General features: G+C 46.0%; 3 protein-coding genes across 7 annotated transcripts in view; 1 reads left to right on the forward strand and 2 right to left on the reverse strand.

The window, feature by feature from the left end:
• Positions 1-10,751, reverse strand: part of LOC118364842 (rhomboid-related protein 3-like) — a 53,124-nt gene extending 42,373 nt beyond the window's left edge. Inside the window, exons 1-3 of one of the 3 annotated variants that reach the window (XM_035746600.2) lie at positions 10,530-10,751; positions 9,684-10,369; positions 8,921-8,944 (exon numbers count right to left, since the gene is read on the reverse strand). In XM_035746600.2, the coding sequence (XP_035602493.1) occupies positions 8,921-8,944; positions 9,684-9,803 (144 nt within the window). In that variant the 5' untranslated portion in view covers positions 9,804-10,369; positions 10,530-10,751. Of the gene's footprint in view, positions 1-8,920; positions 8,945-9,683 lie in introns of all 3 variants that reach the window. The other 2 variants (XM_035746603.2, XM_035746601.2) reach the window with 2 other exon arrangements.
• On the forward strand, positions 10,537-13,025 carry LOC118364849 (uncharacterized). Of its 2 annotated transcripts, none has more exons than XM_052490396.1 (3): positions 10,537-11,003; positions 12,176-12,246; positions 12,614-13,025. In XM_052490396.1, exons 1-3 carry the CDS (start codon positions 10,537-10,539, stop codon positions 12,682-12,684), a joined length of 609 nt encoding a protein of 202 aa, XP_052346356.1. In that variant the 3' UTR covers positions 12,685-13,025. The 2 variants fall into 2 exon arrangements, 1 of the variants encoding a protein (XP_052346356.1); XR_004821673.2 differs by having other exon boundaries at positions 10,698-10,843.
• Positions 13,023-13,895, reverse strand: part of LOC118380977 (mitochondrial Rho GTPase 1-A-like) — a 36,165-nt gene continuing 35,292 nt past the window's right edge. For both annotated transcript variants that reach the window (XM_052490395.1, XM_052490394.1), the window contains one exon: positions 13,023-13,895. This exon is cut by the window's right edge and continues 817 nt beyond it. The gene's annotated coding sequence lies outside the window, so the exon portion shown is untranslated.

Raw genomic sequence — 13,895 nt, forward strand, 5'->3', positions numbered from 1 at the left:
GAAATTTCCATTTGATGGAGAGTAGTGTTTGTGTGTCTCCTTAGTGGCAGATTTCTAATTGCCAGAGACTACACAATAGCAGTCAGACGAGTCAACACCTCTCAGCCTCCATAAGTGCCATCTCGTGATGATCAATTGTTTCCCCTTTTGTGAGTCTCATCGCCAGTTCTTTCCATGTTTTCATGCAGTTCTGGTGTTCTGGACTGATGCCGTAGGAAGTCAGCAAAGAACTTGCATGTTTCCAGTCAGTCAGTCCCGAGTTTGCTAAATTAATTGTCTTCTTAGAAAAGAGTTTGCAGCAGAAGCAGAAGAGGCTGTTGTTTCTTTCAGAAAACACCAACCAACTACTAGGGATTATTTCATCACTCACCAAGGTCTTCCTGAAATACTGGTAGTGGCAACTCCTTCCATCACTCTCATTCCTTGGGAAAACAAAGTCAGGTGGTACCTCACTTGGTTCTCTACAAACTAGTTGTGTCTGAATTGTGTCAGTCAGAACTGAAGGCCAGTCAGCAGGGTCTGTAGACAGTGTGTCACGAGTTCCACCGAAGGTGTCTCCCCTGCCTGTTCGGGCGGCGCTCGTCGGTCTACTAGCTGACACCGATCCCCTTTTCCTTTTCTGTTTGTTATGTCTTATTGGTTGCACCTGTTTCTTATTTGAGTTTTGGTTCAGGACTATTTAGGCCTGTTAGGCCCATCTGCTTTTGTGCGGGCTTGTTTTCTGTTAGTCTAGGTTGGTTACGTGTTGTGTTCCCTGTCTGTTTGTGCCCAGTTTTGGGTTGGACACATTTTTGTCTTCGCCTGTTGTTTTTGGCGTTAATTGTGGATACCGCAATAAAGTTCGGTTTCCCCCATTTTTCTCTGCGCTTGACTCCGCCCCCACCACTCCTGGCTGCGTGACAGTGGTTCATCCTCAGCAGCAGGATTTGGTGGGGATGATGCTACAGGCATTTCTAATGGAGAGCACATGAGCATTAGTTTACACACGTTATTCACAGCATTTATAGTGACACCCCACATACATACCCAGTAATAATTAAAATCCTTGTTACCTACAATATGTAAACTTAGAACTTTGCAAAAGGGAAATGATTTATTTTGTTTATGTTATGCAGGGATGCGCGCGCACACACACACACACACACACACACACACACACACACACACACACACGTGCCCGTGTGCCACAAACACACCTGAAGAATCCTGCTGGGGAGCAGTGGAAGCAAATGGGTCTTCATCCTCAGGCAACATTTGTGAAGAGAACTGTATGGCTGAGGAGGTAAATGGCTCCTCATCCTGAGGCTCCGAGATCATTTCTGAAGAGGCCTATGTGGCTGAGGAGAAGAATGGCTCCTCATTCTGGCCAGTGCCAGAGGGTGCTCCAAAGTATTTCAGAAGGTCCCCTGAATTTGCATTAAAATACAGTATACAAATGCAACAAAATGTCTGCGAAACCACAGTATATATTCACAGTATTATGAATGATTTGTGGTTTATTTGGTAGCAATTCGCAGTGTGACTGATTCGCAGTACTAATTGCATTAGTACTGTACAAAGTTAGAGGTTCGCTATTTGATAGATTCCCCCGCTCCCCCTGCCTCGGGCTTCCAGTGGGGAGACCTGAGGTTAACCTATCCCCGCCCCCTTCCCCAACACGTACTTCTGAGTGGGAACCTCCCAGGCAGTAGCCTGCCTAGCTCAACTAGAATCAGGGCGCCCACTCCGACAAGGTTATTTGACCCACAGTCCCAGGCGGTGACATGATATCATTGACGTGCAAATGAGCGATAGAAAATCTATTTTTTGTGCGGTCACCCCGTGCCGTGCCTGGCAAGATGCAGCACTGGTCGGCTGCCCATGTCACCCATACCTACATTTGCCAATGTTGGCAGGTCAATTAAAGCATAGCCAATATGCAGTGGTAATGTATTGGGCCTATAGCCTACTACAAACCTGATTGATACAGAACTGTTTTTAATAGGCGCATGGCTTACTTTCTTTATGGCGTGTTTAAAAACTAAATCTGATCTCAGCTTGCATTTTGACTCAGAAAGTGATCCCTGCTCAGGGAAGGTTGGTTACCACTGCACTACACCTTTTTGTCTTACCTAAACCCCAGTATAACTGGTCCGGAACCCTGATACACTCACAAAACACACACTTTCACAAGAAACACACACAAACCCAATGAGTAAAACGTAGAAACTCCAACAACCACAAAGACAGCAGAAAGACTTGAAACCCACTGCATACTGCAGGCCCTTAGAGCAGAGTGGTGGGTCCCTGCCAGGAGAGGACTCTCCCAGTATAGTATCCCCTATAACCACAACCTGTGGGAAGGTATCACAGTTTCAGCCATAAGGAATGAATGGACCTTAGTGTCTATGATCCCAATAGATCTGAGTGACAAGCTGAAATAGGAGCCGCTTAGCTCCTCCGCCCGCTCCCAAGTTCGGGGAATCTTGACACTGCAGGGTAGGTTCTACCACTGTACTCAGCCTATGGGCTAGACTGGGAGCTTTGAGGGACATGTAACTTGCTCCCACAGTCAGAGAGAAATTAAGAGGATTAACTTTTCACTGAGCGTAAGAACTCAAGTTAGCAAAAAACCCAGAGGATGTCACTAACAGGATGTCACCCCATCAGACCCCTGACCCCAGTAACCTACCGAAGTGTGTGTGTAAACGTACTCAAGCGGCGGTGAACTTAAGAGAGCCTGTAAGTGGATGATGGGTAGTCTCCTCAGCAATGTTATCCACTTCACTGTGGAAGCCAAGTCGGCCGAAAAACTAAACAGGGGGGGGGGGGAAGAGGACACAGGGTCTCTGCACTGACAGCTGGAGTGCCCCTACATCCACATAGTCACACAGAGTCAACCACTCTCCACAGAGGTACCACTCACTGGCATCGATTCCACCCCGCTGACCCCCTCGAACAGATTAACATATCGAATACAAACACAGGGACATACAGTATGTACACACAGTCACACACACAGGGGACCACCCTGCACCATGTGGGTAGAGCACGTAGCATTGAACCATCAAAAGACACACGTTCATTTGTGCTGCCATCTTTCATCTCTCCATGTGTACACACTGCAGTCCGCAGCCAATTATGACTGAAGCAGCAGCACATCTGTGTATCGACAGGCAGGGGAGGGGCTATTTATAGCGCAACATTAGAAGATCTGCTCACAACTTACTGACTGGAACTCCCTTTCATTATGGAAATAAGGAAATGTATTTAAAGCCTTTTAGAGACTAGTAAGAGAGACGCAAACAGATTGGGTCTCTAAGTAAAAAGATAGACTATAGCCTACATGTAGAGCTTTACATATAGACTGATCTCTCTCTCGGATGAGAACCTCAACACTGAGAGAACAGTGGTTCGGGTGGGGCAGAGAGGAGGTATGGTAAACCAGCATCAACACACACAGATGCAAGTTTGGGGAACTAACAGGAAGTAAATAGCGAAATGCTGAGAGAAATGGGATGAGAAATGGGATGAGAGAGGACGTACGGCAAACCCTACAATCAGACCAGGGCCACCATTTTGGCTCAAACCCAATTCGTGCCAATTACCTGTACTGTTGACAATCAACCCTCTGGGTCATGACAATGGAGAGGAGAGGAACGAGAGGGTTGAGAGGCTGGCAGCTGGACCATGTGGGGACCGAGGGAGTGGAGCTAAACAAAAGATTTCTGAAATGATGGCTGCCTGCCTTCCTATTCTGTCAATGGCAGCCACTTCACATGCTCATTGACACATACAACAGCATGAGATAAAGAGCCCAGATTGAGAGGCACGCACACACACTAAGAACAACTGGGTCGGCCTGCCGGGTGGCGCAGTGGTCTAGGGCACTGTATCACAGTGCTAGTTGTGCCAGCAGAGACTCTGGGCCCTGGCTCTGTCGCAGCCGGCCGCGACCGGGAGGTCCGTGGGGTGAGGCACGATTGGCCTAGCGTCATCCGGGTTAGGCCGGTAGGGATATCCTTGTCTCATCGCGCACTAGCGACTCCTGTGGTGGGCCGGGCACATTGCACGCTAACCAGGTCGCCAGGTGCACGGTGTTTCCTCCGACACATTGGTGTTAAGAAGCAGTGCGGCTTGGTTGGGTTGTGTTTCGGAGGACTCATGGCTTTCGACCTTCGTCTCTCCCGAGCCCGTAGGGGAGTTGTAGCGATGAGACAAGATAGTAACTACTAACAATTGGATAACACGAAAATGGGGTAAAATGTTTAAAATAAATAAAAAGAACAAGTGGGTCCCCACTCCGATCAAAGAGCATTTGACTGGTTCCTGTCCCCAGTTCACTGTAGCGTGTAATGTGACAGGATTCTGGTCAAAACAACTGGATGTGTACACCAGTGTAGGCTGGTGGAAACCATGTGTTTAATTAATGTATTCGATACCATTCCACCCATTCCACTCCAGCCACTACCAAATACCCCATCCTCCCAAATTAAGGTGCCACCAACCTCCTGTGGTGTACACTGTGTGCCCATGTGAATAAATCTTAATCCCCATAATTCCCTCTATTCTGGACGCGTGCCTGTTGGCTTCCTAACAGGTCAGAGGCAGGCAGAGCAGGAATGTGTGTGTACAGTACAGTGGCACACGTCAACACAAAGGGCGCAGTGTGGGGACGACTGGCCATTGTGGGGACACACAGGGAAGGCAGATGGGGGTAATAACTGGGAATGGGGCCTTGCAGAACAAGTGTTATCGCACAGCACTCCAACACAGGTTCTCCCTGTTACCGGTCAATGGTTCAGTCACAGTCTGTACCATAGGAATATCATCTGTAGATAGGGCTGGGAACTGTTCTATAGATTCTATTTCTATGGTATGTACTCTGTGACTCAAATAAGCGGGTGTTAAGAGCTTGTGTTTAAGTCATTCAGTATACGGACTTAATATTCCACATCGGGTGCTGACTTCATCTGGGCACTTCCATGGGAAGGTAAGAGGGGGTGTGACTAATGGAGACATTCCCATCCCAGATAATGGCTGTGTGTGTACACAGTCTGGGTTGTACACAGCAATCTGACAGTGCAACAAGCAAGAAACACAACAAGCTCCTACTCCCTCTTCACCAACCACTAAGGAAACAGAATGAGGTGACGCAACAAATATCCACTATAACATTTGTAATGCACACTGCACTGCCTTGCACAGTCATAAAAACAAAAACAAATATCCCTTGGGTCATCTTTCAAGGGAAAACACCAAGTTGTTTGTTTCATTTTTCCAGATCCATCCTATTTATAACAGCAAGCCCTTAATACATTCCTACTTACATCGTCCAATCCTGCAAAACAAGCTGAAAATCTGTCAGGGCAAGACAAATACTCAGACTGTTTCTTCTTGAGTGGTTTCACCATCATCACTAATCAGGCCAGTAGTCTGTGTGAGTGTGAGTGTGAGTGTAGTAGTCCCCATTCCCTAGTATGTTTAGAGATCTTAGATAGGTAACACAAATCAGAGCTATCGTAGGTTTATTATCTTATTTCCTGGTTGAAGAGAAAGCACTTTCACTGCAACAAAGCCCTCTCAGGGGACAGTGTGGGTACTGAACAGAGCACACAGCACTTTGATTAAAACACCAGCCTGGGAGACATTTAGGTATGTGTCCCAAATGGTGCACTACCCATAGGGTTCTGGTCTAAAGTAGTGTACTACATAGGGAATAGGGAGCCATTTGGGATGGATCTTAGAAAGAGGCGTTGGCACATGGGCCAGCTAAACAATCTGGGTGATGTGGATGGACAGTTTGTGCTCTCAAGATGACAAGGCAGAGAATTATGGGAAATGGTATACCTGTATCAAATTACCTGTGACCCAAACTGTTCCCTATTCCCTAAATAGTGCACAACTTTTGAACATGGCTCTGTTCAAGATTAGTCCACCATATAGGAAATACGGTGCTAATTGGAGCACAAACATTTGCCATTTGAGCTAAACATCCATCGAGCAAGGCCTATTCCTCCATTTATGAGCTAAACATCCAACGAGCAGGGCCTATTCCTCCATTTATGAGCTAAACATCCAACGAGCAGGGCCTATTCCTCCATTTATGAGCTAAACATCCAACGAGCAGGGCCTATTCCTCCATTTATGAGCTAAACATCCAACGAGCAGGGCCTATTCCTCCATTTATGAGCTAAACATCCAACGAGCAAGGCCTATTCCTCCATTTATGAGCTAAACATCCAACGAGCAAGGCCTATTCCTCCAATTATGAGCTAAACATCCAACGAGCAAGGCCTATTCCTCCAATTATGAGCTAAACATCCAACGAGCAAGGCCTATTCCTCCATTTATGAGCTAAACATCCAATGAGCAGGGCCTATTCCTCCATTTATGAGCTAAACATCCAACAAGCAAGGCCTACTCCTCCATTTATGAGCTAAACATCCAACGAGCAAGGCCTATTCCTCCATTTATGAGCTAAACATCCAACGAGCAAGGCCTATTCCTCCATTTATGAGCTAAACATCCAACGAGCAAGGCCTATTCCTCCATTTATGAGCTAAACATCCAATGAGCAGGGCCTATTCCTCCATTTATGAGCTAAACATCCAACAAGCAAGGCCTATTCCTCCATTTATGAGCTAAACATCTAATGAGCAAGGCCTATTCCTCCATTTATGAGCTAAACATCCAACGAGCAAGGACTATTCCTCCATTTATGAGCTAAACATCCAACGAGCAAGGACTATTCCTCCATTTATGAGCTAAACATCCAACGAGCAAGGCCTATTCCTCCATTTATGAGCTAAACATCCAACGAGCAAGGACTATTCCTCCATTTATGAACTAAACATCCAATGAGCAGGGCCTATTCCTCCATTTATGAGCTAAACATCCAATGAGCAAGGCCTATTCCTCCATTTATGAGCTAAACATCCAATGAGCAGGGCCTATTCCTCCATTTATGAGCTAAACATCCAACAAGAAAGGCCTATTCCTCCATTTATGAGCTAAACATCCAATGAGCAGGGCCTATTCCTCCATTTATGAGCTAAACATCCAACAAGAAAGGCCTATTCCTCCATTTATGAGCTAAACATCCAACGAGCAAGGCCTATTCCTCCATTTATGAGCTAAACATCCAATGAGCAGGGCCTATTCCTCCATTTATGAGCTAAACATCCAACAAGAAAGGCCTATTCCTCCATTTATGAGCTAAACATCCAACGAGCAAGGCCTATTCCTCCATTTATGAGCTAAACATCCAATGAGCAGGGCCTATTCCTCCATTTATGAGCTAAACATCCAACAAGAAAGGCCTATTCCTCCATTTATGAGCTAAACATCCAACGAGCAAGGCCTATTCCTCCATTTATGAGCTAAACATCCAATGAGCAGGGCCTATTCCTCCATTTATGAGCTAAACATCCAACAAGAAAGGCCTATTCCTCCATTTATGAGCTAAACATCCAACGAGCAAGGCCTATTCCTCCATTTATGAGCTAAACATCCAATGAGCAGGGCCTATTCCTCCATTTATGAGCTAAACATCCAACAAGAAAGGCCTATTCCTCCATTTATGAGCTAAACATCCAACGAGCAAGGCCTATTCCTCCATTTATGAGCTAAACATCCAACGAGCAAGGCCTATTCCTCCATTTATGAGCAAAACATCCAATGAGCAGGGCCTATTCCTCCATTTATGAGCTAAACATCCAACAAGAAAGGCCTATTCCTCCATTTATGAGCAAAACATCCAACGAGCAGGGCCTATTCCTCCATTTATGAACGTCCAACTATTCCTTTTATTTCAGTCACCCAATGGTTGCCAGTAAAAATCCCCATTTCTGGTCCACCATCCACCACCCTATCATTTATCTTCCTTAGTGTCCACTGTGAGGAGCTGAGTGATCCTAAAGGTCAACATTTCCAATGTATGACAAATGGAAGGGGTCATTTAAGAGGTGGACGGGGGAGGGAATAAAAGAGTAAAAGGGCATTTGTAGCTGCCAGACTGGACAGCAACCCCTTCTATAGGCTATATTTGGTTCTCCCCTGCCCCCCCTCCCGTCTAGTCTGAAGGCCACTTGAGAATATTCAAAGCGAGGCCGCACCGCATAAAGGGAGTGGATTGAGAGGCCCGCTTAATGCCTGTCCACAATGTCTACCCCCACCCCACACACCAAAGACACCCACCCCTTTTTCCCGTAATCCCATGAGTCCCGGCCAGTCCTCCCAGAGCCTGAAAGAGCGAGCCTGACACGAGTCTGACCCCCCTGTCCCCCTCCCTAAACCCATTATACTTCCTTTGTCCCCCCCTGAGGGACCAGGAGTGAGTGTAGGGCCCATTGGCCGGGCTTGAGCAGGCAGGTGTTGAGGCAGCTCCAGTGGGATGGAGTGGTGGGAGAGGGGGTGCGTGAGTCAGGGGGGGGGGTCTGGTTCTCCGTCTGTCAGGACAACCTGATGGCCTGGGCATAACACACACCCACCTCTTGTTTGTCGCTGACATGACAGCCCACAGGGCCACAGGCGGAGCAACGGCAACTGTAACTAGGATTATGTGTTGCTCTAAATGCATTTGGGAGGGTCGATGTCAGGAGGAGGGACACACCCACCACAACCTGCTTGGTTCTTTTATCTGGCTCTCCATCAAGGGCACAACTCACCAGCACCACAGGAATGACAGGAGTTAGACATTATAATAATGGCAAGGATAGTTGATTTGTTATTCTATGAGTATTGGGGCGAAGATTAAGCACAGCTCATAAATTACAGTTCTAGTACTAAACACGGCAGTAATAAAAGCACATGCTTAACTTGCAACAAGTTACAAAGTAAGGACAGCAAACAGTTCCTCACATAAAAAGGCAGGTAAGTTGACACCCATCATGAGCGCGCATGCAACAGAGAGAGTCTGTAACACAACGACGATACATACCTTGTCGAACAGAGATTTCCATTGCTGAGATGGGGAAAGAGGAAAGGAGCGGGTAGGGAAAGAGGAAAGGAGCGGGTAGGGAAAGAGGAAAGGAGCGGGTAGGGAAAGAGGAAAGGAGCGGGTAGGGAAAGAGGAAAGGAGCGGGTAGGGAAAGAGGAAAGGAGCGGGTAGGGAAAGAGGAAAGGAGCGGGTAGGGAAAGAGGAAAGGAGCGGGTAGGGAAAGAGGAAAGGAGCGGGTAGGGAAAGAGGAAAAGAGAGAGAGAAGAGGAAAGAAAAGGTTTCAGAGAGAAAGGTGCCATTTAATAGATAGACACGCCTGTCATTAAGGAGTGATATCAGCAGGTAGCCTACAAGGGCTTTCCTTCATTCAATTAATCAATATCATTGGACAATTGAGGGCATCATCGGTTATGTATGGTAGTAGCCATGCTACCTCTGCTCGGGTTAGCTGTAATGAACACATATAGCCAATGGATTGTTGACTGTGATGATATAATGACTATGCTCTATGAAGCTGTCTGAGAATGGTCGCTGGCATAGTAATATTCATAGCTTACAGCCATAACACAGTATGATATAATTCTGACATAACATAGGCCATCATTGTAAATAAAAATGAGTTATTTGAATTGTCTAGTTAAATAAAATAAAAAATACACGCTAGTGTAGAATACACCGTGGGAAAAGGGTGTCTTTAGGGTGATCTGTTTTAGGATGAAATTGAAAAACGCTGATGACAATATGAATATGGCTCAAGACTTACGTCCTCTGGGGCCACGGGAAGGACATCGACACTCTCCAGCACTTCTATCTCGTCTCCCTCGGCGTTCGCTGCCACTGCTGGAGAGGAATGCACCGGCACGTCCCGAGACGCGTCCGGCATCGTCAGGCTGCCCCTCTCCTCAATCCTCTACTGAGCGATTCAAATCCTTACCGACAAACAATATCCATTCTCTGCTATTTGAGCCACATTACGCACATAATCCATATTAGAGAAATTCCAAGCGAGGCTAATCAACGCAGGTGTCTCAAACACAATTGGGTATACTTATTCCAACCCGGGTCCTCTGAGGCTATTTGGAAAAATATATTAGCCCACGAAATAACATCTATCCTCAGTTTGTTCACAAGCTCATTGAAGAGAAAATATATGTTCAATAGATCCACGCACAGAGAAAAAGTTGAGTGCCGAGTTGGGTGTCCGTGGAGTGCACATCTGCGTCTCGCCACTCCGAGCGACAGTGTGTGTGTGTGTAACAACTGAATTGGATGTGTGTGGCCACCAAGTCCTTCTCCTATTTCATACGACAGCCCACCTGCACCTCAGTCCAGCTCTCTGTGGACAGACACGGCATTTTTCACTCCGGAAGTACTGAATTATCATTGGGACGGACAGGCAGGCAACTACCCAAGTTGACAGCAGTGATTGTTCATTCCAATGTGACTCACCTGACAATGAAATAGAATAGAGGTGTGTGTGGCGATAATGAAAGCAATTGGCTACTCACTTCAAGCATAGTTGTAAAAAAAAAAACACGGCATAAAACAGCATATAATGCTACTCAGTCTACTGCGAAGCCTAAATGCCATGCCGTGACTGAACACTCACTCAAAAGATGTCGAGTCGACCGTTCAAAAGTCGCGCAAGTGTAAATTCAGGTGCGTCATTGTACTCTCGCAGTTGTTTTCAGCGACGCAGATCAGCCAGTTTCCGAACTCCGCTGTCTCACAGTCAGCAGCCTCTAGGAACACACCGACTCTGCTCCCCGAGTTGGATCGCGACCAGCCTGCACTCAGGCACTGTTCAAGCCGGAAGGCAGGCAGGCAGGCAGGCAGGCAGGCAGGCAGGCAATTACCTTCGGCTCTGTTGTACTGCCACATGCGTGCCTCCGGCGCAGAGAAATATGGATGTTTGGATGCGAGGTGAGAACACCAGCCACAGAAGGCTTCGAGGTACCCCGGTTCACACCAGCTGGCTCTCACTCCAGTACTTTATCACGTTATGTCATCAGATAGACAGTGCGCGCATGCGACTCAGTGAGGAGACTTGGCTGAAGAGGATTCAAATTCAACTCTCACAAATGTGAGTGTGGGCTATTAAAATACATAACATAGTGGAAGTGCCTGATACGGATCTAATTCAAAGAGGGACAATTCTATCCTGTAATATTTCCATCTAACATTCACTGAAAGGGTGGCGAATTCAATCATGAAGCATAGCACCTACTGAGCTACGATCATCGTCAGTTTAGGACACTTATGGTACCAAACACTGTTTTACTTTTCTTTTCACCTTCCTTCCCCTCTGTATCTGGGTGGTAAGTGGGTTGGGGTTCAGAGGAGGGGTAATAAGGGCCTGTAAATTCCAGGTTGCGTTTCAGGGTCATAAACAAACACTCCCCTGCAGGCCTGCAATGACAATCAGCAAAATTATGGGTCTTCCATTCCAGAGGACCACCTACCCATTATCTAGAATCACTTCAAACAAACCATTCAAACAAACCATTCATTTAAGATCAACTTGTGTGTGTGTGCCCACGCAAGTTATTTTGTGGCTGTGGGGTGCAGCTGCTTTTGAGTGGGCTGGTAGCACTGTAAAGAGTGCTACCATTCGATAGTATTACCATGGAAACAATATGGCCATAGGTTATTTTTAACCTTATGGGTCTTCTGACACCTACACAGCACGTTTGGATGAAACTGCAGCCAACAATGTTTTAACAGCGAAATACTATACTACCAACCCTACAGTCCTCAACCGGCCTCGAAACGCTTCCTCCGAGAGAGGGCTAAGCTGTTGGGATGCCATCTGCAGTCAACTGTACAATTACCACGTGTGAGATGACAATTGAACTAATCTCATCACCCAGAACCACATCGCAACTACTCTATAAGTATACTGAATGTGGGGTCTAATGACTTTCCCGATTACTTTAGCCTAACACTGCTGTGGTTTCCATTCAAACTTCTACTTAGATCATGCTCACTTGAGTATCACCGTCTGATAGCCATGGCTTAACTAACCCATGAGGAAAGCATTCCAATCCCCTGCTGGTTGCACATGTTGAAATCTATGCAATTTGGCCAGTTAGACACATGTTGCTTATGAGTTACAGGAACACATGGAGACAATCATAGTATCCACATCTCCCATGTCACCAGTGAGTGACTCAAACCATTGGCCCGCCTGCAGGAGGGGAACCGCCAATTTAAATGACCTAACTGGGTGAATCATTCACGTGTCAACTTTCACAGGTCAAATGGCGTCAGCTCTGAAAGCGGAACAGCCCACGGGAGAGGAATGCTTATCAACGCCGTCTCAGAATGTGAGTAGCAGCTGTCTGTGTAGGTGTAAACTGGTGAAAACAGGAACATATGACCTGCTAGACACACATGTACTCACTCACACGTACACTGTTAAGGCTCTGCGTTCCATGTATTTGCATCTCACACGCGCACACAGAGTGAACATAAACAGACCAATCGGTTAGGCCCTAGGGAATCATCTTCATGGCTTAACAGGCGATTTTATGCAGTCTGGTGGGGATCATTAGAGAGAGACGAGTTAAATCTATCCCCGAGGGACCCGTTCTGCCCTGCATATTGTTATTAGGTAGCCGTGGTGGTGTACAGTCTGTGCTGTCTTGTGGATATTGGAATCATTATGACAATACTGCCACCATGTGTCCACAGGCAGACCAACAGTTACATCACATTACCTCATCCTTCACGTGAACTTTGGGAGCAAGAATCAGGGGGAATGACATCACCGGCTGCCTCCTTCCCTGACCAATGTAGTGAGGATCTGAAATGAAATGACCTCGATGACAACAAATACACTCTCGACAATTTCACCAATCACTTCTGCAGTCTGCGGATGACTTGCATAACGTGCTCTGAGGGAGGCACCGTTCCGAAAAACGTTGGCGATACCCAATAAATCATTGGAATGCATACATATTATGCGACTTTATTTAAAATGTACCTCTCCGTTTGCCAGCACCTCTTGACTACTTGGATGTGCATCAACTGCTGCTTTTTATATAAAGTGCATTATGGGGGAAAAGGATGGATCCCAAAGGCAATAAAAACATTCTTGACACAGGATTAAAGTGTATTTATTTATTATAAACATTGGAAAGGCAAAATGTGAAACACAATTGTCCTAATGTTCTGGGAGTTGGGGGTGCTGGATAACATTTGGATAATTGGAATAGTACCATTGTGAGGAATGTTGGCTTCATAATAACAGTATATTTGATATAACAATATTGGATGATGATCAGAAAAAAGCAACGCATGCAAATACAGCTCCTGCAAATATAACTGTACAGCCTCACATAGCAAGCACACACAATTTTGACATGCATGCCCAACACCACCTGGGTGGTCCATACCCATACAGGAAGCAATGGGAGGGCCACAGAGGATACTTCTGCCTTACTGAGTTCTAGGGGTACGGCTCAGACATACGGCGCAGGCATCCCAACCGGAACATCCATTGATTGAACATGGGCCGATTCAGCCTTACAAAATGTGTACGTGTGTCACCAAGCTTCTGGCCCTGGAAGGCAAACTAAATAACAACCTTTTAATAACAGCAGAACAGCCTTTACTGAACAGGTTTGAGGATATTAGAAACGACTAACTAACGGAGTGAAAGCGAATCCCTTTATAGCATCGAATGTGGCTTTGTTGTACCATTATAGCTTCAGCACATGAACTTCATAATGTCCCGTTTGTTCAATTAAAACAAACATACAAGCAGTTATATATACACATGTTATTTACACATTGCTTCAGTATTTGTTTTAAAGCATATGTTGTTGTGTGGTATTGGTTATTTTGCGTTCCCATTTCACTACCCTTACTTCAACTGATTAAGATTGAGTTGTTTCACCATTTCACTACCCTTACTTCAACTGATTAAGATCGAGTTGTTTCACCATTACACTACCCTTACTTCAACTGATTA

Source organism: Oncorhynchus keta, chromosome 32 (genome assembly GCF_023373465.1).
Source record: "Oncorhynchus keta strain PuntledgeMale-10-30-2019 chromosome 32, Oket_V2, whole genome shotgun sequence".
NCBI classification, from domain to species: domain Eukaryota; kingdom Metazoa; phylum Chordata; class Actinopteri; order Salmoniformes; family Salmonidae; genus Oncorhynchus; species Oncorhynchus keta.